We start from the raw sequence: 27,600 nt of genomic DNA on the forward strand, positions 1-27,600 counted from the left end.
CAGAGTTGAGAGCTTAGGATTTTGTCATGTCTTTTTTGAACACGTGCCTCATCCTAGATATGTGTGGGTCTTCTAGATTTCCAGGACTATATGGAAACTTTTCAAAGCCCCAAAGTATTTCACTCCCCAGCTTTTCTTCACAGACTTTTTTGACATATCTTTTGTTTGCTCCAGCTGACGTCCTTTGCCCCAGTGGCAGCAGCTGGTTCATTTGCCTTTAAATGTTTTCAGTAAATGCCCTTCATGTAGTCATTTCTCTGATGTGAGACGTTCTGAGCATTCTGCTGTAGTCTTTTCAGGTCTCCACCAGACAGTTCAAAACAAACAACCCCAATTGTTGAGAAACAACTCCATTCTGCTCTCTCTGGCACCAGGAATCTACACCAAGAATATTGGAGTCCATCTTCAAGACCAAATGTTACTGGTTGAACTGTCTCCTGAAAATTTATATGTTAAAGTCCTAATCATTGATATCTCAGAATATGATCTTACTGGGAGAAAGGGTCTTTACAGAGGTAGTCAGGTTAAAGTGAGGTCATTGGAGTGGGCCCTAATCCAATACTAGTGTCCTTATAAAAGGGAAATTTGGACACAGAACTACATATAGCAGGAAGACGTTGTAGAGTTACAGGGAGAAGACAGCCATCTGAAAGCCAAGGAGAAAGGCTTTGAATAGATTCTTATCTCACAGCCCTCAGAAGGAACCAGCCCTGCTGACATCTTAATCTTGGACTTCTAGCCTCCAGATCTGTGAGATAATAAACTTATGTTGTTTAAGCCACTCAGTCTGTATACTTTGTTATGGCAACTGTAGCAAGCTAATACAGCCTGAGAGGGTGAGATGAAGCAAGGGTAAGTTAAAACAACACAAGATCCCTCCTACCAGGTTTCAGTTGCATTTTTCTTGATTAATCATTCTCTTGATTGTTGTAACCTTTGTCTATTTTCCAGAGTTCTACTAAAGTTGATTCTGATAGTTTTTGCCAGGTTTTTATGTGTTCCTTTGGAGGGATGTGGCCCTGAGAGTTCTGTGCTCTGCTGTTTTCCCTGGTCAGAGTCTGTTACCAATGATATGTTGCAGTTTTGGAGTTACTTGACCTCTCTGCATCATTTGACCTCACTGCCTGCTCTTCTGCACAGCCTCTACTAGCAGCTCCTATAACTTCATACAGCCCTCCTTCTACCCCTCTAGTGATGTCTCCTTCAGAACAATTAAGGACTTTGACTCCTGGCAATTAATGTATCCCTGTATATTAGTTTCCTGTTACAGCTGTAACAAATTGCCACAGATTTAATGGTTTAAACCAATACAAAGTTAGAGGGAAGTCCAAATTAATCTTACAAGGTGATGACAGGACTTGTACCTTCTGGGCTCTGGTGGGAGAATCTGTTTCCTTGCTTTTTTCAGCTGTTATGGTACCTTCCTCCATTTTCAAGGCATATCACATCAGTCTCAGTTAACTCTTTATATTGCCTTCTCCTCTTCTGTAGTCACATCTCTTTCTGGCTCCTTCTTATTTATTAGGACACTTTTGATTATCCTTAGCATCCACCTGGATAATCCAGGATGCTCTCTTTTCAGGATTCTTAGCTAATCACATCTACAAAGGCCCTCTTGCCGTATACAGTAATATTCACATGTTCCAGGATTAGGACATGAATATCCTTAGGCCATTATTCAGCCTCCCACATCTGGGTTTTCATCCTTGACTCACTGTTCATATACATGTTTATACATTAATTTCTCATTCTATTTGTGTAACTAGACAGAAATGTATGTATCATGGAAGAATATATATTTTGTTTTATATGCTTCTTAGAATTATGTCAGTTATCTCATTTGATATGTAGGTTACTGTACCTCCGATTTAAAAATTTTAATATTGTACTTAAGATTGGTCCAAATTTTTAATGTCATATAATATTTTATTATGAGACCATACCACATTTTAGTTTTCCATTTCTTTACTGAGAGACGCTTGCCATTTCCATTTTTCATTGTCATGTATAATACAGGTGTACCTTGTTTTATTGTGCTTTGCTTTACTGCACTTCACAGATACTGTATTTTTTTTACAAATTGAAGGTTTGTGGTAAATCTGCATCGAGTCTTTTGGCACATTGTTCCAAAAGCATTTGCTCACTTCTTGTCTGTGGTCATATTTTGGTAATTTTCACAATATTTCAAACTTTTTCATTATTATTATATTTGTTATGGTGATCTGTGATCAGTGATCTTTGATGTTACTATTGTAATTGTTTTGGGGCACCACAAACCACACCCATATAAGATAGTGAACTTAAATGTATCTGTTTCGACTGCTCCACCAACCAGCTGTTCCCCAGTCTCTTTCCCTCTCCTTGGGCCTCTGTATTCCCTGAGACACAACAGTATTGAAATTAGGCAAACTAATAACTCTACAATGGCCTTTAAGTGTTCAAGTGAAAGGAAGAATCGCACATCTCTCACTTTAAATCAAAAGCTAGATTAAACTTAGTGAGGAAAGCATGCCGAAAGCCTAGATAGACCAAAAGCTAGGCCTCTTGCACCAAACTGTTAGTCAAGTTGTGAATGCAAAGGAAAAGTTCTTGAAGGAAATTAAAAGTGCTACTCCAGTAAACACACAAATGATAAGAAAGTGAAACAGCCTTATTGCTGATATGGAGAAAGTTTTAGTGGTCTGGATAGAAGATGAAAGCAGCTACAACATTTCCTTAACCAAAGCCTAATCCAGAGCAAGGACCTAATTCTCTTTTCTTCAATTCCATGTAAGGCTGAGAGAGGTGAGGAAAGCTGCAGAAGAAACATCTGAAGCTAGCAGAGGCTGGTTCATGAGGTTTAAGGAAAGAAGACGTCTCCATAATATCAAAGTGCAAGGTGAAGCAGCAAGTGCTGATGTAGAAACTATAGCAAGTTATCTAGAAGATCTAGCTAAGATAATTAGTGAAGGTGGCTACACTAAACAACAGATTTTCAATGTAGACAAAACAGCCTTAAATTGGAAGAACATACCATCTAGGACTTGCATGGCTAGAGAGGAGAAGTCAATGCCTGGCTTCAAAGGACAGGCTGATTCTCTTGTTAGGGGCTAATGCAGCTGTTGACTTTAAGTTGAAGCCGATGCTCATTTACCATTTGCAAAGTCCTAGGACCCTTAAGAATTATGCTAAATCTGCTCTGCCTGTGCTCTATAAATGGAACAACAGAGCCCGGATGACAGCACATCAGTTTATAACATGGTTTGATGAATATTCTAAGCCTAGTATTGAGACTTACTGCTCAGAAAAAAAGATTCCTTTCAGAATACTACTGTTCATTGACAGTGCACCTGGTCACCCAAGAGCTCTGATGGAGAGGTACAATGAGATTAATAATGTTTTCATGCCTGATAACACAGCGTCTGCAGCCCATGGGTCAAGGAGTGATTTTGATGTTCAAGTCTTGTTATTTAAAAAATACATTTCATAACACTATAGCTGTCATAGACAGTGATTTCTCTGATGGATCTGGCAAAGTAAAAACCTGGAAAGGATTCACCATTCTAGAAGCCATTAGGAATGTTTGTGATTCATCGGAAGAGGTCTACGTATCAACATTAACAGGCATTTTGAAGAAGCTGATTTCAGCCATCATGGATGACTTGGAGGAGTTTGAGACTTCAGTGGAGGAAGTAATTGCAGGTATGGTAGAAATAGCAAGAGAACTACAACTAGAAGTGGAGCCTGAAGATATTACTGAATTACTCCAATCTCTTGATAAAACTTTAACGGTTGAGGAGTTGCTCCTTCTAGATGAGCAAAGAAAGGGGTTTCTTGAGATAGAATCTACTCTTAGTGACGATTGTATGAGACTGTTCAGTTATGGGAAGAAAATACTCAGATGCCTACCTACATTTTTTTAATCTAAAAAAATAAGAATGAAATTTTATATATAGATTGACAATATAAGTTTACAATTTATAAATAAATAAGTTTCCCAGAAGGAAGAGTAAGCAGATATTTTGGACACCCCTATTCTACAGGAGTTATATCCAAAAGTATTCAATAACTCACTCCCTGAATAACTCCATAGCTCTTTATCTTATCATAGTCCCAAATGGTACTCTCTTATGTGCTAATTGCTTTTCCTTTAACTACTATTCTTAGAGGTATCCATGGTTATGCTGTTGCCCCAGGTTCATGAATGTTACTCTAATGTTGTTTAACCACTCAGAATTTTACCTCCTCAGTGAAACCCACCCTAATAGCAGGAATAGAACTTTTGTCCCCTTTGAAACCGCAATCAACTTTGCTCATCTTTTCACAATAGTAACATCTTATTGTAGTTATATGCTTGTATATTTGTCTGTTTTTCAGATTATATGCTTCTTGATAACAGTAACATTGCTTTGTCTTCAGATTCCCCCAAAATAGGATAGTTTTTATGGCATGCAAGCATCAATAACATATTAATAACTGGAGGGAATTAGTAGGGAATATCTGTTAGGATTTCTCCCTCTCCAACCAAGTACAGTGCAGAAGTAGACATCCAAAAACGTATTCTGATTGACTCTGAATAGTGAACAGTATAGCCATTCTCATGTAGCTTCTCCATGTCTTTCAATTCTGATTACTTAAATTTGAGCACAAATGTGCTATTTCAGGAATCCTTATCATTTGAGGATGTGACTTTGGACTTCACCCAGGAGGAGTGGCAGCAGCTGGACCCTGCTCAGAGGACACTGTACAGGGATGTGATGCTGGAGAACTATAGTCACCTCGTCTCAGTGGGTAGGGATTGTTTTCCATGTCGATTCCTAGTATGCATGTCCTGTCTTGGTTGCTGACACCTGTGGAAATTTTTTGAGTTTGAAGATACTTAGGCTTGAGATCCAGGGTGATAAGAAGAAGGACTGCTGAAACACCATAAAGAATTTTTCTTATCCCAATAATAGATTGAAATTGGTCCCTGAAGCTTCATTTTCTGTTTTCTTCAGGAGCCATAAAGCCCATGAGCCTAGCGCAATTCCCATGTCATTTCCCATTCACAGGGTATTGCATCCCTAAACCAGAACTGATCTTCAGGTTGGAACAAGGAGAGCAACCATGGGTATTAGAGGAAGAGTCCCCAAGCCAGAGCTCCCCAGGTGAGTTAGGCTGTATTAAACAGAAGGACACCTGGTGATAGGTATGAATTCTTATTAATCTTAAGTATTGCTCATGTGTTCATTTTTTCTTTTAACATCTTTATTGGAGTATAATTGCTTTACAGTGTTGTGTTAGTTTCTGCTGTGTGACAAAGTTAATCAGCTTTATGCATATGTATATCCCCATATTCCCACCCTCTTGCATCTCCCTCCCACCTTCCTTATCCCATCCCTCTAGGTGGTTGCAAAGCACCAAGCTGATCTCCCTGTGCGATGCAACTGCTTCCCACTAGCTATCTATTTTACATTTGATAGTGTATATATGTCAATGCTACTCTCTTGCTTCATCCCATCTTACCCTTCACCCTCCCAGTGTCCTCAAGTCCATCCTCTACAGCTGTGTCTTTATTCCTGTCCTGCCCCTAGGTTCATCAGAACCTTTTTTTTTTTCTTTTAGATTCCATATATATGTGTTAGTACATGGTATTTATGTTTCTCTTTCTGAGTTACTTCACTCTGTATGACAGACTGTAGGTCCATCCACCTTAGTACAAATAACTCAATTTTGCTTCTTTTTTATGGCTGAGTAATACTCCATTGTATATATGTACCACATCTTCTTTATCCATTCGTCTGTCGATGGGCATTTAGGTTGCTTCAATGTCCTGGCTATAGTAAATAGAGCTGCAGTGAACATTGTGGTACATGACTCTTTTTGAATTATGGTTTTCTCGGGGTATATGCCCAGCAGTGGGATTGCTGGGTCATATGGTAGTTTTATTTTTTTAAGGAGCCTCCATACTGTTCTCCATAGTGGCTGTACCAATTTACATTCCCACCAACAAGGCAAGAGTGTCCCCTTTTCTCCACACCCTCTCCAGCATTGATTGTTTGTAGATTTTTTGATGATTGCCATTCTGACTGGGGTGAGGTGATACCTCATTGTAGTTTTGATTTGCATTTCTCTAATGATTAATGATGTTGAGCACATTTTCATGTGTTTGTTGGCAATCTGTATATCTTCTTTGGAGAAATGTCTATTTAGGTCTTCTGCCCATTTTTGGATTAGGTTGTTTGTTTTTTTGATACTGAGCTGCATGAGCTGATTGTATATTTTGGAGATTAATCCTTTGTCAGTTGCTTCATTTGCAAATATTTTCTCCCATTCTGAGGGTTGTCTTTTGGTCTTGGTTATGGTTTCCTTTGCTCTGCCAAAGCTTTTAAGTTTCATTAGGTCCCATTTGTTTATTTTTGTTTTTATTTCCATTTCTCTAGGAGGGGGGACAAAAAGGATCTTGCTGTGATTTATGTCATAGAGTGTTCTTCCTATGTTTTCCTCTAAGAGTTTTATAGTGTCTGGCCTTACATTTAGGTCTTTAATCCATTTTGAGTGTATTTTTGTGTATAGTGTTAGGAAGTGTTCTAATTTCATTCTTTTACCTGTAGCTGTCCATTTTTCCCAGCACCACTTATTGAAGAGGCTGTCTTTTCTCCATTTTACACTCTGGCCTTTTATCAAAGATAAGGTGACCATATGTGCATGTTTTATCTCTGGGCTTTCTATCCTGTTCCACTGATCTATATTTCTGTTTTTGTGCCAGTATGATACTGTATTGATTAGTGTAACTTTGTAGTGTAGTCTGAAGTCCAGGAGTCTGATTCTTCCAGCTCCATTTTTCTTCTCAAGATTGTTTTGGCTACTCGGGATATTTTCTGTTTCCATACAAATTGCGAAAATTTTTGTTCTAGTTCTGTGAAAAATGCCAGTGGTAGTTTGATAGGGATTGCATTGAATCTGTAGATTGCTTTGGGTAGTATAGTCATTTTCACAATATTGATTCTTCCAATCCAAGAACATAGTATATCTGTCCATCTGTTTGTATCATCTTTAATTTCTTTTATCAGTATCTTACAGTTTTCTGCATATAGGTCTTCTGTCTCCTTAGGTAGGTTTATTCCTAGATATTTTATTCTTTTTGTTGCAATGGTAAATGGGAGTGTTTCCTTAATTTCACTTTCAGATTTTTCATCATTAGTGTATAGGAATGCAAGAGATTTCTGTGCATTAATTTTGTATCCTACTACTTTACCCAATTCATTGATTAGCTCTGGTAGTTTTCTGGTAGCATCTTTAGGGTTCTTTATGTATAGTATCATGTCATCTGCAAACAGTGACAGTTTTACTTCTTTTCCGATTTGGGTTCCTTTTATTTCTTTTTCTTCTCTGATTGCTGTGGCTATAACTTCCAAAACTATGTTGAATAATAGTGGTGAGAGTGGGCAACCTTGTCTTGTTCCTGATCTTAGCGGAAATGTTTTCAGTTTTTCACCATTGTGGATGATGTTGGCTGTGGGTTTGTCATATATGGCCTTTATTATGTTGAGGTAGGTTCCCTCTATGCCTACTTTCTGGAGGGTTTTTATCATAAGTGAGTGTTGAATTTTGTCAAAAGCTTTTTCTGCATCTATTGAGATGATCATATGGTTTTTATCCTTACGTTTGTTAATATGGTGTATCACATTGATTGATTTGCGTATATTGAAAAATCCTTGCATTCGTGGGATAAACCCCACGTGATCATGGTGTATGATCCTTTTAATGTGCTGTTGGATTTGTTTGCTAGTATTTTGTTGAGGATTTTTGCATCTATGTTCATCAGTGATATTGGCCTGTAGTTTTCTTTTTTTGTTACATCCTTGTCTGGTTTTGCTATCAGGATGATGGTGGCCTCGTAGAATGAGTTTGGGAGTGTTCCTCCCTCTGCTATATTTTGGAAGAGTTTTAGAAGGATAGGTGTTAACTCTTCTCTAAATATTTGATAGAATTCTCCTGTGAAGCCATCTGGGCCTGGGCTTTTGTTTGTTGGAAGATTTTTAATAAAAGTTGCAATTTCAGTGCTTGTGATTGGCTTATATTTTCTATTTCTTCCTGGTTCAGTCTCAGAAGGTTGTGCTTTTCTAAGAATTTGTCCATTTCTTCCGGGTTGTCCATTTTATTAGCATATAGTTGCTTGTACTAATGTCTCATGATCCTTTGTATATCTGCAGTGTCAGTGGTTACTTCTCCTTTTTCATTTCTAATTCTGTTGATTTGAGTCTTCTCCCTTTTTTTCTTGATAAGTCTGGCTAATGGTTTATCAATTTTGTTTATCTTAAAGAACCACTTTTAGTTTTATTTATCTTTGCTATCGTTTCCTTCATTTCTTTTTCATTTATTTCTGGTCTGATCTTTATGATTACTTTCCTTCTGCTAACTTTGGGGGTTTTTTCTTCTTCTTTCTCTAATTGCTTTAGATGTAAGGTTAGGTTGTTTATTTGAGATTTTTCTTTTTTCTTGGGGTAGGATTGTATTGCTATAAACTTCCCTCATAGAACTGCTTTTGCTGCATCCCATAGGTTTTTGGTCGTCGTGTTTTCATTGTCATTTGTTTTTAGGTATTTTTTGATTTCCTCTTTGATTTCTCCAGTGATCTCTTGGTTATTTAGTAGCATATTGTTTAGCTTCCATGTGTTTGTATTTTTAAATTAATTAATCTATTTATTTATTTTTGGCTGCATTGGGTCTTCGTTGCTGCGTGGGCTTTCTGTTGTTGCGGTTAGAAGGAGCTACTCTTCGCTGCGGTTCACAGGCTTCTCATTGCGGTGGCTTCTCTTGCTGCAGAGCACAGGCTCTAGGCGCACGGGCTTCAGTAGTTTTGGCTTGCGGGCTGTAGAGCACCAGCTCAGTAGTTGTGGTGCATGGGCTTAGGTTTTCCATGGCCTGTGGGATCTTCCTGGACCAGGGCTCGAACCCGTGTCCCCTGCATTGTTAGGCAGATTCTTAACCACTGCACCACCTTGGAACCCCACATGTTTGTATTTTTTACAGTTTTTTTCCTGTAATTGATATTTAGTCTCATAGCATTGTGGTCAGAAAAGATACTTGATATGATTTCAATTTTCTTAAATTTACCAAGGCTTGATTTGTGACCCAAGATATGGTGTATCCTGGAGAATATTCCATGAGTGCTTGAGAAGAAGCAGTCTGTTGTTTTATTCTGTTGTTTTTTGATGGAATGTCCTATGAGTATCAATTAAGTCCATCTTTTAATGTGTCATTTAAAGCTTGTGTTTCCTTATTTATTTTCGTTTTAGATGATCTGTCCATTGGTGAAAGTGGGGTGTTAAAGTCCCCTAGTATTATTGTGTTACTGTCGATTTCCCCTTTTATGGCTGTTAGCATTTGCCTTATGTATTGAGGTGCTCCTATGTTGGGTGCATAAATATTTACAATTGTTATATCTTCTTCTTGGATTGATCCCTTGATCATTATGTAGTATCCTTGTCTCTTGTAATTGTCTTTATTTTAAAGTCTATTTTGTCTGATATGATAATTGCTACTCCAGCTTTCTTTTGATTTCCATTTACATGGAATGTCTCTTTCCATCCCCTCATTTTCAGTCTGTATATGTCCATAGGTCTGAAATGGGTCTCTTGTAGACAGCATATATACCGGTCTTGTTTTTGTATTCATTCAGCCAGCTGTGTCTTTTGGTTGGAGCATTTAATCCATTTATATTTAAGGTAATTTTCTATATGCATGTTGCTATTACCATTTTCTTAATTGTTTTGGGTTTGTTATTGTAGGTCTTTTCCTTCTCTTGTGTTTCCTGCCTAGAGAATTTTCTTTAGCATTTGTTGTAAAGCTGGTTTTGTGGTGCTGTATTCTCTTAACGTTTGCTCATCTGTAAAGGTTTTAATTTCTCCATCGAATCTGAATGAGATCCCTGCTGGGTAAAGTAATCTTGGTTGTTGGTTTTTCTCTTTCATCACTTTAAATATGTTCTGCCACTCCATTCTGGCTTGCAGAGTTTCTGCTGAAAAATCAGCTGTTAACCTTATTGAGATTCTCTTGTATGTTATTTGTTGCTTTTCACTTGCTGCTTTAATACTTTTTTTTGTATTTAATTTTTGATAGTTTGATTAATGTGTGTCTCAGCGTGTTTCTCTTTGGGTTTATCCTGTATGGGACTCTCTGTACTTCCTGGACTTGATGGACTATTTCCTTTTCCATGTTAAGGAAGTTTTCGACTATAATCTCTTCAAATATTTTCTCAGACCGTTTCTTTTTCTCTTCTTTTTCTGGGACCCGTAAAATTCGAATGTTGGTGCGTTTAGTGTTGTCCCAGACATCTCTGAGACTGTCCTCAATTCTTTTCATTCTTTTTTCTTTATTCTGCTCCCTGGGAGTTATTTCCACCATTTTATCTTACAGCTCACTTATCCATTCTTCTGCCTCAGGTATTCTGTTATTGATTCCTTCTAGAGTATTTTTAACTTCAGTAATTGTGTTGTTCATTACTGTTTATTTGCTCTTTAGTTCTTCTAGATCCTGTGAAATGTTTCTTGCATTTTCTCCATTCTGTTTCTGAGATTCTGCATCATATTTACTATCATTACTCTGAATTCTTTTTCAGGTAGGTTGCCTATTTCATCTTCATTTATTTGGTCTTGTAGGTTTTTACCTTGCTCCTTCGTCTGTAGCACATTTTTTTGTTGTTTCATTTTTCTTTTTTTTTTTTGATGGGTGGCACTGTATTCCTGTCTTACTGGTTGTTTGGCCTGAGATGCCCAGCAATGGAATTTGCAGGCAGTTGGATAGAGCTTGGTTTTGGTGCTGAGCTGAAGACCTCCGGGAGGCCTCACTCTGATTGATATTCCCTGGGGTCTGACGTTCGCTGTTAGTCCAGCAGTTTGGACTCAGAGCTCCCACCACAGGAGCTCGGGCCCAACCTCTGGACTGGGAACCAAGATCCCGCAAGCTTTGTGGCGTGGTTAAAAAAGAAAGAAAGAAAGAAAAAAAGGAACAGTATAATATCAAAGAATAAAAAACAAAATAAAATTAAAAAGGTAAAAAATATATTAGGAAAACTAAAACTGTAATTGAAACAACTGCAGCAAGGTAAAATAAAACCACAACAGAAAAAAAAAGGGGGGTGGGGTGGGGAACAAGCCTAAAGGAGAGATCACTAACAAAGTATAAAAAATAAAATAAAATTAGAAAAATAAAAGACTTATTAGGAAAAATAAAAATATAAAAGAATCAACAAGGTAAAACAGAACCCCAGTCTAAAAGAGGAAAAAAGAAAAGAAAAAAAAAAGCCTCGACTCTGGGGGCAGAGTTTAGGCAGGGGTTGTAACTTAGGCAGGGGCGGGATTTTGGGTGGGGCAGGACCTAGGCAGGTGGGGGAGTGACGTTTGAGTATGGGGTAGGGCCTTGGCGGGGTGACATTCAAGTGTGGGGTGGGGCATAGATGGGGTGACGTTTGAGTGTGGGGTGGGGCCTCTGCTTCGGACCTGCTTAGAAGGGGAGAGGCAGCAGGTGGAAAGGAGGGCCTCTGGAATGTAGAGTTCCAGAGCTTGGAGGCAGGGCCCTGAGTGAGGGTGCCTCGGTGGGGTTTAGACCCAGCCCGTTGGAGGGGGTCTCAGAGGGGGTCTCCGAGTGCAGAGGTGGGGCACCGGGTGGGGGTGCAGGGGCAAGGCTTGGGCTCTGCACGGCAGGAGGGAGGCTCCGAGGGCAGAGGATTAGTCCCTGGAGCCCAAGAGGCTCCCGCGTGCCTAAGTGGGCAGGGAAAACGCTGGCCCCATTCCCCTCCGTTCCTTCATGCCCCTCCCCCACCATCTTCCCCGTAGCCACTGGACCGCTAAGCGTGAGTGGGTTCTACTGGGTGTAGGAACTCCTTCCCTCCCCCAGCCACCCTTCAGGGTGCCGGTCCCAGAGGTCCAGCCTTTACTTTTGCTCCCCTTTTCCCCCCACCCACTCCCTCAGGATCGGGGCAGCTGGAGGAGGCCTGGGTGTGCAGAGGATCAGGCCCGGGATCTCAGCAGATTCCTGGGGGTCCAAGTGGGCAGGGGAAACCTGGCCACGCTCCCTTTTGATCCTCTGCCCTCCCATTGGTTCCCCAAATTTCCCCTTCCCGCGTGGTATCACTTCCCCTCCCCCAGCCACCCCTCAGGAGCGCCAGTTTTCTGCCGCCTCCACTTCTCCTCCCGCTTTACTCTTCCCAAGCCCCATGTCCTACCCAGTCACTGGGGGTTACTTCCGGCCCCTTAGGTGTCTGCGGTCCCCCACTGGTGCCTGGTAGGTGCTCTAGTTGTGAGGAGACGTGAATTCCACATCCTCCTAGTATGCCATCTTGACTCCCCCGCCCCGCCCCCATTTTTTCATTCAACAGATATTGAGTACCTACGTTCATTACTCTGTTTAGGTGTTGGAAATATATCAGTGAACTAAATTTTGCCCCTGATCTCATGGAGCTTGCATTCTGATAGGGAGAGAAGGATAAGAAACAAACAATTACACATATATACACTTAAATGTGCCAGTAAATAGCTAGGAAATTAGAGAAGGTTAAGAATGATGGAGTATTTTATTTTAGAAAGGAGGTCAAAAAGGCCTTTCTAATATTATCAACTTGAATAAAATGAGGATGAGAATCATGGGGAGTCTTGGTGGCAGAGGTGACATCAAATGTCAGTCCACCAAGGCAGGGATATACTTGGTGTTTTTGAGGACACATAAATATGACTGTGGATTGGGGGAAATGAGTGAGTGAAGGGTAGAAAGAGTTGGCATTGTAGAGGTAATGGGAGCTGAAATTATGTGGTGCCATTTGGACCACGATAAGGACTTTGATTTTATTCTGAGTGAGATGAGAAGCCATTGGTATAATTTAACCCAGTAAGCAACATATGCTGATATGTTTTTTTAAATTGATTTCTCTGGCTGCTGAGCAAAGAAAATACTATTGAGGGCAGAGGGCTGAAAGCAGGAACATCAGTCAGAATAGTATTTTAATCTCTGTAAATGTGATGGTAGCTTACCCTTGGTTGGAAGTAGTGAGGAAGAATAAAAGTGATTGACTTCTGGATTTAGTTTGAAGGTGGGACCTATAAGATTTGCTCTTGAATTGGGCAAGGAATGTGAGAGGAAGAGACGAGTCAAGAAAGACTCCAGGGATTTCATCCAGAAAAATTGGATGAATGGGCACCAATTGCCAAGATTGGGAAAATTGGAGAGAAACAACTTGGGAGGAGTTATTAGGAGTTTAAATTGCATATACCAAATTTCAGGTGATTATAAAATATCCAAGTTTACTTGTGAATAAACATATGGGTATGTATATAAGCAGAGGTAGATTAGGGGAGAGTCCAGGTTAGAGATATTTATTTGGAAATTATCAGCCATGGCAATATTTAAAGTTTTAAAATGCAGTATTTAAAGCTAAGGGATTAGATAACGTCTCTCCTTAGGAGAAGGAATGCACAGATTTGAGAGGCCTGAAGGTTGTACCCTGGGACACTACCTTTCAGAAGCCATGAGAATGAGATGACTCAGCAGAAAAAAGAGAAGCAGCAGTTTGGAGATTAGGGGGAAACAGAATGTGGTGTCCTGTAGCCAAAAGAAGACAGTGTTTAAAGGACAGAGTGAACTTCTTCAAAGAAGGATGTGTGAAGTCAGCATTGTCTCTATCCCTGCCTGCAAATCATCCAGAAACATTAAAGTAAGTGAGCAATATAAACTCCATTTAATAACACTAGAGAACATCTAAAGTCCCACATCAGTACAAATATAGAAGCTGCAAAATCACTGAAAAAATCAAGCAGGAGTGTATGTATCAACAGATGGATAAAAAACAAAAGCATTTCTGACACTAAAAGGAATTGACAAAGTACTTATCAGGGACAAAGTAAACGCTCTGAGGTGTGAAACCTAAATGTTTAGATTAACTACAATGTTGGGCACAGGATAGCTGGAGCCTTTTTGGATACAATTTGGTTCTGCAAATCAGACATACTAAGGCTACATGTGGAAACAGACACATAAGCCATGTTTTTCAGTAGCACTATTGTTTCTCTGACAAGTAAGAAAAGAGAGACTTGCCATCTGTGGAAAAAAAACCCTCACAGACGCCTATATGTGGGGAAATAAACATACATGTTATCTTAGTGGATGATCCTAGAACACAGAATTTAAAGCAAAAACTTACTTGATAACAATTAGTTAGGATGTGCAGACCTTAACAGTTACAAATCTGAGCAACACAGAAAGGCTATATCTCTTGATAAGGGGAGGCTAAAAACATGGAAAGGAATATAGTAATACAGTGAATTCTGTTAAAACAGGATGTGTGCATTCCTTAAAAATCATTGTTTTATGCAAAATAGTATATTAAAAATCACATGGCAATGGGAAAATGGGATTGGGGTATAACAAAAGCTCTGTCTGTGACACATTGAGAGAGCAGTATTGAAGTCTCTAGCTATAATTTTGCATTTGTTTATTTCTCCTTTTCAGTTCTATTGATTTCTGCTTTATGAATTTTGAAGAATTATTAGATGCATACACATTAGGATCTTTATGTCCTCTTGATGGATTGATCCTTTTATGATTATGTAATGTCTCTCTGAGAGAACTCTGAGAGAACTCAGAGAGAACTCTCTGTTTTAAAGTTTTCTTTGATATTATTATAGTTACTCCAGCTTTCTTTTAGTTAATGTTTCCATGGTATACCTTTTCCCATTCTTTTATATTTAAAGTGGATTTCATACAGATAGCATATGTTTGGGTCTTTTTTATCTAATGTGAAAACCTCTACTTTTTAATTGGAGTATTTTGACCACTTAAATTTAACATAATTTTTGTATGTTTGGATTCAAATTTATTTCACGGTTGTTTCCTATTTGTCTCATCTATCCTTTTCTCCCCCTTTTTTCCTTTTTAAAATCTCTTTTGGGGAATTCCTTGGCAGTCCAGTGGTTAGGATTCTGCACTTTCACTGCTGAGGGTCCAGGTTTGATCCCTGGTCAGGGAGCTAAGATTCCGTGAGCCGCCTGGTGCAGGAAAAAAAAAAAATCTCTTTTAGATTGAGTTTTTTGTTTGTTTTATCTCTACTATTTACTTATTAGTAATACCTCTGTCTTAATTTATCTTTTAAGTGGTTGCCTTGTGGTACACTGTATACATCTTCAGTTTATCACAGTCTATGTATACTATTCTACATGTGGTCTTACAGTCTTATAACAATATACTCCTGTCACCTCCCACTTTATGTGATGTGGTAGCCATACATTTTTACTTAGAAACCCCACAATGTATAATTAATATTTTTGCTTGAGACAGTCAATCATCTTTGAAAGTGATTAAAAAGTCTTTTATTTACCTTTTTAAAAACCATGTTCAGCACTCTTATTTCTTTGTTTATCTTACTCTCTCCAGTACTTCCTTTAGTACTACGTGTAACACAGGTCTGTTGGCAGTTCGTTATTTTTTGTAAATTTATTTATTTTATTTTTGTCTGTGTTGGGTCTTCATTGCTGCGTGCGGGCTTTCTCTAGTTGCGGCAAGTGGGGGCTACTCTTCACAGTGCAGGCTTCTCACTGTGGTGGCTTCTCTTGTTGCGGAGCATGGGCTCTAGGCACGTGGGCTTCAGCAGTGGTGACATGCAGGCTCAGTAGTTGTGGCTCATGGGCTCTGGAGTGCAGCCTCAGTAGTTGTGGCACACGGGCTTAGTTGCTCTGGGGCACGTGGGACCCGTGTTCGAACCCCTGTCCCCTGCATTGGCAGGCAGATTCTTAACCACTGCGCCACCAGGGAATCCCTGTTGGCAGTTAATTTTCTCAGCTTTTATTTGCCTAAAAAGGCCTTTATTTAATCTTCATTTGTGAAGCATAGAATTTCTCTGAGTGCAGATTTCTGGATTGGCACTTTTTTTTCTGTCCTTACTTTAAAGAGCTGATCCACTGTCTTCTGGCTTACACTCTTACTTCCTCCTTTGTTCTTCTGTATTTAATGTTCTGGTTTTTCTAGCTGCCTCCAAGACTTTTTTTTTTGCGGTACGCAGGCCTCTCACTGCTATGGCCTCTCCCGTTGTGGAGCACAGGCTCCGGACACGCAGGCTCAGCAGCCATGGCTCACGGTCCCAGCTGCTCCATGGCATGCAGGATCCTCCCAGACCGGGGCATGAACCTGTGTCCCCTGCATCGGCAGGCAGACTCCCAACCACCACGCCACCAGGGAAGCCTCAAGACTTTTTTTATCTTTGGTTTTCAACTGTTTGGCTCTGATGTTTCTAGGTTTAGCTTTGTTTTGTCTGTATTTTTCTTTTTTGTTGTTTTCTCAGCTTCTCAAATACATGGTTTGATGTCTTTCATCTTTTCTACCTTTTTTTTCTGCGACTCCAGTTACTTATATGTGGCTGTGTTTGATATTATTCCGTGGTTCTTGGATCTTTCACGTCAGGAGAATTTTCTCAGTATTTGTGCTCCATTTTCAGCTTTTAGCTGTCCTCCCAAAGCTGTATTACAGAAGTTTATCTTTCTGCTCTTGCTCTTCCTCCAGCAGTGAGCTGCTACTACTTGTTACTTCATGCTGTACTTCTGGTGGGGGCAAGGGTGTTCTTTGTTGTTCTGATCCAGCTTCAGTTTTAGGTGTGAGCCTGGGCCTCAGTAGTGGGGTTTCCTCAGCGTACCTCCATTTTCTTCAATGGTCTTCAGTGGTAAGAGACTTCTACTTTTGTATCAATTACGGATTTTGGGCCCAAGATGGGTTCTCTGCTCCTTCTCTGGGTATAGAGTATTTATCTTCTACTCCTGTCCCCCTATACTCCCATAATAGGGGATCCAGATTGTTGGCTAAATTCATCTCAGATTGGTAGCTTGCTTTAAGCAAAAGAAAATGAGTTCTCTCTTAAGGAAAAGCACCCTCAATACAGGACATTAGGATTCTCACTTATTAAATATGAGCTTAAAAAAAAACTTAAAGAAATATATTGTTCGTGAGATTAAGCAGAAATAACAAAATATATTTTCCAACACCTGTTAATTAAGATAATGGCTTTTTTAGATAGTTAAGTGTAAAGCATCCATTCAAAGAAATAAAAGATGAAATAAAATCAGTAAGGAAGAAAGAATGTCTAAATGGCTAGGCAGATTGTTGAATAACCCATTAGAATTTTTAGAACTAAAAATAAGTTGTTGAAATTCTAAAAAATGGATTAAGTACCAGATTAGATGCAGCTGAAGAGACTTTACTAGAAAATACCACTAAATAAATGACACAGTCCAAGTATAGGGTGACAGGAGAAGGAAAATAGGTCAGTACGTTCAAAGATGTATAGGATAGGGATGAGAAGACAGATATAACGTGAATCATTGGATCACAAGAAGCAGAAAGAAGAATGGAGAAGCAATATTTGAAGCAATAATAGCTTAGAATTTTCCAGAAATCCTTCAGTAAGGCCACATATGTGGACACAAAATGCACACCAAGCAGGATAAATAAAAAGTAATATATACTTAAGTACTATTAGTATAACTTGAGAACACTGGATCTTAATAGCAGCCAGAGAGAAAATCAGGTTACCGCCTAAGGAAGGAGACATTGCCAGAGACATCTAAATTGAAGCAAAAAATATTTGTCAATCTAGAATAATGAACTCAGGAAGCTATTTTTTAAAGGATGAGAGTTGTCAAAGAGAAATAAAGCCAGATACTAGTTAAAGGCAATATAGATTTTATTCAGTAACTATTGAAATAGAGGGATAAAGTTTCAATAAAACTGAGCTCAACTCCAAATACAGCAAAGGCAGCTGGGGATTTGTAGCCAACAAGCAGAGTGAAGGGGTAAGTGAATAGAAAATTACTAAGAGGAGACATCAAGGTTAGGGATATTCTTGCTAAACTGGCCTAACAGAATTCTTGCTAAATGCAGGCCAAGGGTTTATAAATCATGGTTGGAGCATGAGGAACTTATGGGTGAGGAGATATCAAGGGTGAGGAGATTGTCACTAGACTGACAAGGTTTCTTGCTGAAACTGCTCAGTAGAGACAGACATGAAAGGCCAAGGTCAAGACCTAGTCAAGAATAAGTCTCAGAGGAGCTTAACTAAAATTTAGTCAAGGAGAGAGTCTTTGTCAGAGTGTATGATTAAATTTGGATTGGTCCTGAAATAAATTATAGGAACAATCTTTTATTGTATAATTTTGTTAGTAAAATTAAAATAGAAATACTACAGGAAGAGAGAAAATGAAACCCAGAAGAGTGCTTGAGATGAGAGGAGTGGTAAGTTATAAGAAATTAGGAAATTTATAGCTAAGTCTAAACAACATGTGGATAGAATCATTATGATACCTAATTTGTAAGGCTAAAAAAGACACTATGATAAACTAAAAAATAGTTGCATAATTGAGTTGGGAGGTGATCAAATGGCATTTGACTCTTCTCTTATTCAGAAAAAGAGGTTCCGGTTATAGAATCACCTTAGATTTTAAGTTAAATATTAATGACAGAATTTAATGGACAGCCACCTAAAGTGGAGAAACAGGTATGTATAACCTCGAAAGTTGTAAAGAGAAAAAAGTGGAAAAGATTTTAAAAAATCAGTCTAAAACAAAGAAAGAAAGGTACAATAAAAGTAGTAGTAAAACTGTGATAAATACAAAGTAGCAAGTAAAATGGAGACAACGTGACATATTTTAATAATCACCATAATTGTATATAAAAGGACTAAATTTACCAAATTGTCAAATTGGATCTTCAAATAATAAAATAACCTATATCTAAGACATCAGGTTTTAGTAACTTTGTATCTTCAGCATCTTTTGCTCACTCAGAATTCTGTGTTTTATGTGTCTGCAGAACATCTCTAACAGGATACTCCAATTCCTCTAATGTGGCAAGAACTACTATTAAAATCATCATTCACAAATCACAATCTTCCCTACTAGTCTTCATTTATTAGGTTCTGTGAACCTTCTACTCTTAAAACTGACATAGCAGCATTTTATTTTTCTCTCTATCATCCTTTCTTACTGATATTAGATGACTGTTATTGGTTTTTAAAAAAATATTTATTTGGGTGCATCAGGTCTTAGTTGCAGCACACAGGATTGAGGCACACGGGATTGCAACATGCGGGGTCTTTCATTGTGGCACACCAGCTCTTTGTTGCCATGCATGGGATCTTTGTTGCGGCTTGGGCTTCTCCAGTTGTGGTGTGTGGGTTCCAGAGCACGCGGGCTCACTAGTTGCAGCACGTGGGCTTAGTTGCCCTGTGGTATGTGGGGTCTTAGTTCCCAGACCAGGGATTGAACCTGCGTCCCATGCACTGAAAGGTGAATTCCTAACCACTGGACCACCAGGGAAGTCCCTAGATCACTATTATTGTTATACTTTTGTAAAAGTGTTTAAAAAATATTTTTATTTTCTCATTTTCCACTGACACCACCCAAAACACTAACCATATTGTTTTAGTTTGTTCTAGTTTCTAAATGAAATTATACTTTTCCCCCCAAAGCATCTAATTTATCATGTTAGTAGCCTGAGTTACATTTTTCCCAATGTGTAGTATATGAAATTTAAGTTTTTCTCTTTTAATGATGGTTTTTTAAAATATTTATTTATTTATTTACTTAGGCTGTGCCGAGTCTTAGTTGAGACATGCAGGATCTTTTTTTTTCAGTTGCGGCATGCGGGCTCATAATTGCAGCATGTGGACTTCTTAGTTGCAGCATGCAGACTCTTAGTTGCGGCATGCAGACTCAGTGGTGGCATGCATGCAGGATCTAGTTCCCCAACCAGGAATCAAACCTGGGCCCCTTGCATTGGGAGCGTGGAGTCTTACCCACTGGACCACCAGGGAAGTCCCTTAATAATGCTGGCACAAAACTGGGGGTGCTAAACTCCCATTTAATCCTTCCTGAGTATCACCCATATATATGCTTTCCTTCCCTACAGCTCTATGTTTGATTCCTATGTACTCAGTGATTCTCATGAATTAATATGTGAAAAGTACATGGAACAGAGCCTGGCTCATGGAGATGGTTTGTTATCTTTCTTCTTGTTATTATCATTATTAATATTTTTAAGCATTTTTCTTGTTTTTTGTTTTTTTACTCTTCTTTTTAGATTATTTATTGACTTTGTCGAACATCTGAGGCGAAGGAGAAAAATAATATATTTCCATAAATAAATTTTGAGCAAAAAAGAGCACTCTGCTTAAAATTATATTTTCACAAAACAAGTAATATTTATAAGATGAAAAATACCCAAACTCATATTTAGAATTTGGAAATTATTCCCTCTACATATTAATGACTAAATTGGTCATAGTTCAGTATTTGTACAGCAGATTCATATAATGCTTCATTTACCATGATAAAAATTATTAATATTCAGAAGGAGCTATACATTTTGCCATTGTTTGATTTTCTTATTCATTTCAAAATATAGTACTAAAAAAATCTGTTTTATAATTTTTATATCCTCTGTAAGTCCAGAACAGCAACAACAAAAAAATCTCTACCCTTTCCTCTAAAAAGCCTTCATAGATCCCCTCAAAAAAAAAATCTCTACCTGTTCCCACTCTCATAATCCTTCATTTCTCTTTTATGTGTTTATTATATTCTGCAATATAGTATAGCTGTATTTGTGCATCCACTTTCCACATTTCCTCTACTATGTACTAAGGTCATGGGGTCAGGATTAAGGTTTATTCATTGATGTGCCCCTCCCAAAGAATTTGGTCTAATAGCTGGTATAAACTCAGTACTAGCATATTTGTTTTTAAATAATTTAGCCCTTTTTGGTTAGTGATCCAAAAAGGGATGTTATTCCACTATATAGAATGCTATATTTATTAATTAGTTTTTTTTTTTTATACTCAGTGCTTGCCTTAAGGTGACCATCCACTGATTTTTATTTAAATACTTGTGGTTTTCTACTTCCTTTGTCTTTGTGCTTCAGATCCTGGCTTTACCATTCATGAAACAGAATAGAAACTATATCCATTAAAAATCAGTTTAGAATTTATTGATATAAAAGAGAAAGCTTGAAAGTCTCTGTATTTTTGTGCTTTTTAACAGTGCTTTGAAATGAATGATTTGTTTTAAATATTGATTATACCCATTAATGAGATATTTGTACATTATTTTCATAATAAAAATTATAGATTTAATAAGCAGTTATTTTAAAGAGGTATTTCCAACAAATCTTGATATTTCCCATTAGCTTATGATATATGTGTATACATGTTGCAACATGTATTCACTTTATTTTTAATTTTTATCCTTTGAAGTAAAAATATTTTGATAAATTTTAAAATTTAATCTCAAGGTTCCCCAGCTTTTATGAAATGTTTCTTACTTGTTTAGATAAACATTATCTGCTGTAGATTCTAATTCTTGATAGTGTATGGATATCGAATGAGGCTGTTTTCTTACGTATATTATGCTTTCTCCAAAGAGAGCATATCTTATTTTGTTATATAACTTATAATGGATACTGGATCATTACTTGTTACTCTTGATGAGTGAGAGGGCCTTTATATTGATTCATTCAGAAGACACTACAAAAGAATTAACTTCTGAATGCACATATTGAATTTTAAACCTTTAGATTCTTGTTCAAAAATTACAGGTTTGAATAAAATTTGAGATTTGTGTTTTGAAAAGCACACTGCTTGTTAAGGACCATTATTAATTCCATATCCACTCAAGGTATTCAAAGGAAATCAGAGGTAAACACTTGTAAGACCATGGGTTATAGTTGGGAAAAGAAGGAAAAAAAAAAAAAGACAACTGAGTATTTTAAATTTCAGCAGTTAATAGAGGATGTTTATGTTACAAAGGAGTATTGTCCAGTGTTGTGATAGAATGAGATGTACAGAATGTAATAAATTTTAAATTTCAGTGTAAATAGAACTTGAAATTGTAGAGATGTTTGTAAAGACATATTGGGAAGCAGATATGAGACAGTGTCATTTCCCTGATGTTTAATGTTTAAGTTCTAAGCAAAGCCAAAATAGGAATGTAAACCAGCTTAGTGAAAGTCTTGGTTGAACTTGAACAATTTCTGGCAAATTAATAGCCTGTCATTTCTAGAAAGAATACATTTATTATGGCCTTGTGGAGTGATATTGTGGTTACCCAATATGAATATAGTTGGAAAAAGTATTTTTCCCCCCAGAATGGTAACTACAGTCTATTTTGTCTAATGATGCTTGGAGACAGTGGGCTCTGGACAGGTTTTTGAACAGGGTCATCATTGTTATATTGCAAATACTGAACAGGAAGATAACAAGATGAAGTCTAGCTGAGAATTATTAGGATAAATAAATGTATCAGTGAATATTTTAGGTCAGGTCCTCCATGGTTTTAAATATAAATAAAACCCAGAAATGTAGAGATCTGGGTTTAAAAACAAAAAAATATATTAACATATTAAATTTGTCACAGAAAATTTAAGATGAGGAAAAGTTAGCATTTGATGGTTGGATAGGTTAACTTTTGCAAAAACTCTTAGAGAATAACCTGAATATACTAAAACTAAAAACAGGCTTCCCTGGTGGCGCAGTGCTTGAGAGTCCGCCTGCCGATGCAGGGGACACAGGTTTGTGCCCTGGTCCAGGAAGATCCCACATGCCGTGGAGCGACTGGGCCCGTGAGCCATGGCCGCTGAGCCTGCATGTCTGGAGCCTGTGCTCTGCAACGGGAGAGGCCACAACAGTGACAGGCCCGCGTACCACAAAAACAAACAAACAAACAAAAAAACAAATGGATCTGGCCCTCTGGCAGTCTTCCTTGTCTCTTTGATTTTACATTTCCTGGTAGACATTTGTATTCTTTGTAAGTCACATGAGTAGAGAATGAATAAGAAAGTAGGCTACAGGTCTCCTTAAGCAGGAACAAATTGGTACTTTTCCATAAATTTAATTTGGTATTAACAGTATAATAAATTAGCAATATATAAGAGAAAATTAAAATAATTTTAAAAAGAGGAGAATTGAACTAGCAACGTAAATCATAGAGATTTAGCTGCAGTATTTTAAGTATATCATGTAAAGTCTAATCTGTATCCTTCAAAAGATCAAATCAGTCCCTCTGATATTTCTCCAGGGTACTCTTACCTACTAATCATTGCCTCTCTGCTTCTCTGCATTTCCAACACCTGGATCAGTCTTTCTTTTTTCAAAGTCTGTCTTCCTTTATTCACTGTGATTTGTATTTATTTTTAACCTCTATATTAAGTCTTGAAGTACATATTTATAAATTGTTAAATGTAGATGGGTGCATTCTAAGTTTTTATCCCCCATTTCTGCTCTGTCAGGTTTTGTTTATTTCTTCTAAGCCAAAAGGATGAGGGACACGAACATCTTGGATTACTCTTATTTCAAGAAACTGAGCCAATCATATAAAAGGGCATTTGTATGTAAGTGTAAGTTTATCATAATAGTAATAAAATTAATAACTTATAGTGTTTTTTTTTCTCTTTTCCAGAAGTCTGCAAAGTTGATAATCAACTAGAGCAGAGTCAGGAAATCCAGGACAGACATTTCGGGCAAGCTCCGTTTATCAACAACAAAACACTGACTATAGAGAGAGGTAATGTATTAGGAAACATGTTTAATTTCAGCACATATCCAGTTTCTTCTGTAAAAATACCTTGTAAATGTGACACAAGTGGTATGAGTTTGAAATATATTTCAGAATTAATTATTGAGAAAAACTATTTAAGAAAGAAGTCTGATGATCTCAGCACATATGGAAAATTATTCCTTCATATTAACCATGAAAAAACTCATGTGGGAGAGATACCTTATGAATTCATTCAAAATGGAAAGTACCTCAGTCATAATGAAGACTTCATGCCATATGAGAAAATTAAAAATGTAGAGCAGTCTTTTGACTACAAAGAACGTGGGAAAGATTTCTGTGAGAAGACACTTTTCATCACATATAAACAAGCTCACAAGGGACAGAGTCCTTGTGAACATAGGGAATGTGATAAAACATTCTGTAATTATTCAACCCCCCAAAAAAGAGAAAGTCTTTATGAGTTTAATGAACATGGTAAAGCCTCTGAGAAATTCTCTCTCTTGAAACATAGAGTTTATTTGAAGGTGAAAGATTATGAACATATTGAAAAAGTGGATAATTTCAGCAGATCAAACTTTCCTGACACAGGAGAGAGAACATTTGAATGTAACAGCCTGAGGGAACCTTTCTGGGAGAAGTCAGTTCTTAATGTAACTCAGAGAACAGGCATAGGAGACAATGTCTATGAATGTAATGAATGTGAAAAAGTGTTCTGTGAAAAATCAAAACTCACCAAACATCAGAGACTACATACAGGAGAGAAACCCTATGAATGTAATGAATGTGGGAAATGCTTCTCTAGGAAGTCACTTCTCACTTTACATCAGAGAATCCACACTGGAGAGAAGCCCTATAAATGTAATGAATGTGGGAAATCCTTCTCTAGGAATTCACACCTCACAATTCATCAGAGAACTCACACAGGAGAGAAACCCTATGAATGTAAGGAATGTAGAAAAAGCTTCTACCATAAGTCATATCTCACAGTACACCAGAGAATTCACACAGGGGAGAAACCCTATGAATGTAATCAATGTGGGAAAACCTTCATAAGCAACTCAGTTCTCACAATACATCAGAAAACACACACAGGTGAGAAGCCCTATGAGTGTAGTCAATGTGGGAAATTTTTCTCCAGGAATTCATACCTTACAGTACATCAGAGAACTCACTCAGGTGAGAAACCATATGAATGTAAGGTATGTGGGAAAACCTTCTGTCATAAGTCAGATGTCACTAAACACCAGAAAACTCACATAGGGAGGAAACCCTACAAATGTAATGAGTGCGAGAAAACCTTCAGTCGCAATTCAGGCCTAAAAGTACACCAGAGAACACACACAAAGGAGAAACCCTATGAATGTAATGAGTGTGGGAAATCATTTTCTGAGAAGTCAGTCCTCACGGTACATCAGAGAATACACACAGGGGAAAAACCTTTTAAGTGTAATGAATGTGGAAAAACTTTTTACAATAAGTCAGATCTCACTAAACACCAGAGAACTCACACAGGTGAGAAACCCTATGAATGTAAGGAATGTGGGAAATTCTTCTCTAGAAATTCATACCTTACAGTACACCAGAGAGCTCACACAGGGGAAAAACGCTATGTGTGTAAAAAATGTGGGAAAACCTTCTACTATAAGTCAGACTATACAGTACATAAGAGAACACACAGAGGGGAGAAGTCTTCTCACTGTGATCAGTGTGGGAAAACCTTCACTTGCAATTCAGTCCTCAGATCACATCAGAGAACTCACACAGGGGAGAAGCCCTATGAATGTAAGGAGTGTGGGAAATCTTTCTCTGAGAAATCAGTCCTCACTGTACATCAGAGGATACACACAGGGGAAAAACCTTATAAGTGTAATGAATGTGGGAAGCCCTTCTATCATAAGTCAGATCTCACTAAACATCAGAGGACACACACGGGGGAGAAACCCTATGAATGCAATCATTGTGGGAAAACCTTCAGTTGCAACTCAGGTCTCAAAGTACATCAGAGAAGACACATAAGGTAGAAACCCTATGAATGTATTGAGTGTGGGAAAACCTCTAAGAAATCAGTTCTCACAGTACATTCAAAATTACATACAGGGGAAGAATCTTTTAAATTTAGCAATGAGAGAAATCTTAGTATCTAGCATTTCATACCTTGAAATACTATGGAGAGTTCACACAGAACATGACCCCTATGAATGTCAAGTGGCAAATTTTTTTACCCTAAGTCATATTCCAAAGTAAATGAAAGAGTAACCACAGGGGAAATTACTATGAATGTAATGAATATCTATTAATAAGACAACTAATAAATGAATACATGTAGAAGAAACCCTACTAATGTATATAGGAAATGTGGGGAAATATTATAAGTTAGGGCTTGTTAAACAAATAACTTATGTAGGAGATAATCCTGTGAATCAAATGTATGTAGGAAAATGTTCTTCCAGAACTTGGCCATTACTAACAGTCAGATAAACCACACCCGGGGAGAACTGTCAACATCTTGTATTTTTTTGGAAACTTCATACACAAGTTGTACTTGCTGTATGTCAGGGAAATAATAGGGAAGAGACCTGAAGAATACAGCAAATATAGTTGAGCCTATTTCAAGAAATGCCATTTTACTGAACAAGGCAATGTTGAGATGAAGTCTTAAAGATGTTTTGAATGTGAAGGCTTTAACAGAATTCAGACTTTATTATATCTGAAGATTGTTTTGAAGGAAGTCTGTCAACTTAGGAAGTATGGACAGAAATTTTCCTTTAGATATGATGTTATTCTAAAAGTTATACTTTGCACTTATTTCAAATCTTTTAGTAGAAATAAAACTGAAAATAGACATTTATAAAAATATTAACTGGAATATGAAGCTTTTTTAAAAGCACAAATAAATTGAATAATCTTCTCAGTCTCTGATTCTACTTTTGGAGAAACACGTATCAGCCCATGGCCTTCCATATCATGAGCCATCACATGTTTTTGATGAGTCTGCACCCCAACTGTGCTGTTACCCATGCAAATACAGTTGGTCCTTCATGTCTGCGTTTTCCTATCTGCGGTTCTGTGGTTGGTTGAATCCATATATGCAGAACCCAAGAGTATGGAGGGCCTACTGTAAAGAACTTGAGCATCAGCTGATTTTGGTATTTGAAGAGGTGTCCAGGAACCAGTCCCCAGCAGATACTGAGGGATGACTGTACTGCCTAATTGTCTGGTTCATCCAGGGGCCTACCTCTAGGGGATCTCAGAATGGACTAGATCCTCAGAACAATTGCCAGGATCAGCCAGGGGCAGCATTGAGACTGCTTCTGCTTCCTCTTCTTAGGTTCAGTAACCGGAAACATTGAGTGTGAATGAAGCTAGAGTACTGGCTAGAATACTCTAGGACATAAGACCTCAGTGCTCCCATTTAAATTTACAGGAAGCTTTTCATAGCCCATTCTACATCCTATAGCTGTTACCACCTTCCACAGTATTCTAAATTTGGTTAATACTGATCCCACATGTCTCATTACTTTTACAATAATACACATATATTATTGCGTGTATGTGTGTGATATAACATTGTTTTACAGGTATATCACTGGGAACATGTTCTGCAACTTTTGTCTTCAAATGCATGGTTTTGGTATTTATACATGTTGATATATTTTGCTTTAGTTGACTCATTTTAATAAAACGTAATATATGGGGTCTTCCGTGGCAGTCCAGTGGTTAAGACTTCACTTTCCAATGCAGGGGGTGTGGGTTCGATCCCTGGTCAGGGAGCTAAGATCCCACATACCTTGTGGCCAAAAAACCAAAACATAAAGCAGAAGCAATATTGTAACAAATTCAATAAAGACTTTAAAAATGGTCCATATCAAGAAAACTTAAAAAAATAGCATAATATATGACTATGTAACTATAAAAATATTGTCCATTTTTCTGTTTATGATTTTTAAATTTTTCATTTTCAATATAAAGTAATAAGGTTTGAGTTTTTTTAAAATCAACTTTGAAGTGTAATTTAAATGTGGTAAAATATACCCTATTTAAGTAGCTGATTTAATGAGTT

The 27,600-nt window shown here is 37.7% G+C and overlaps 1 protein-coding gene across 1 annotated transcript; it reads left to right on the top strand.

Annotated features, from left to right (window-relative positions):
• The first annotated feature begins 4,736 nt into the window (after positions 1-4,736).
• On the top strand, positions 4,737-25,561 carry LOC136136505 (zinc finger protein 33B-like). The gene is made up of 4 exons (XM_065894698.1): positions 4,737-4,770; positions 5,031-5,126; positions 23,442-24,064; positions 24,134-25,561. The coding sequence occupies exons 1-4, from the start codon at positions 4,737-4,739 to the stop codon at positions 25,559-25,561; spliced, it is 2,181 nt and encodes a 726-aa protein (XP_065750770.1).
• Positions 25,562-27,600: the final 2,039 nt, after the last annotated feature.

The sequence above is a fragment of the Phocoena phocoena genome, chromosome 16 (genome assembly GCF_963924675.1).
Source record: "Phocoena phocoena chromosome 16, mPhoPho1.1, whole genome shotgun sequence".
Classification (NCBI taxonomy): Eukaryota; Metazoa; Chordata; class Mammalia; order Artiodactyla; family Phocoenidae; genus Phocoena; species Phocoena phocoena.

Coding starts and splice junctions, on each gene's coding strand:
- LOC136136505 (XM_065894698.1), top strand. CDS start 4,737: ATGCTGGAGAACTATAGTCACCTCGTCTCAGTGG. Junction 4,771..5,030: donor TAGTCACCTCGTCTCAGTGG/GTAGGGATTGTT, acceptor TCCCATTCACAG/GGTATTGCATCCCTAAACCA. Junction 5,127..23,441: donor CCCAAGCCAGAGCTCCCCAG/GTGAGTTAGGCT, acceptor TCTCTTTTCCAG/AAGTCTGCAAAGTTGATAAT.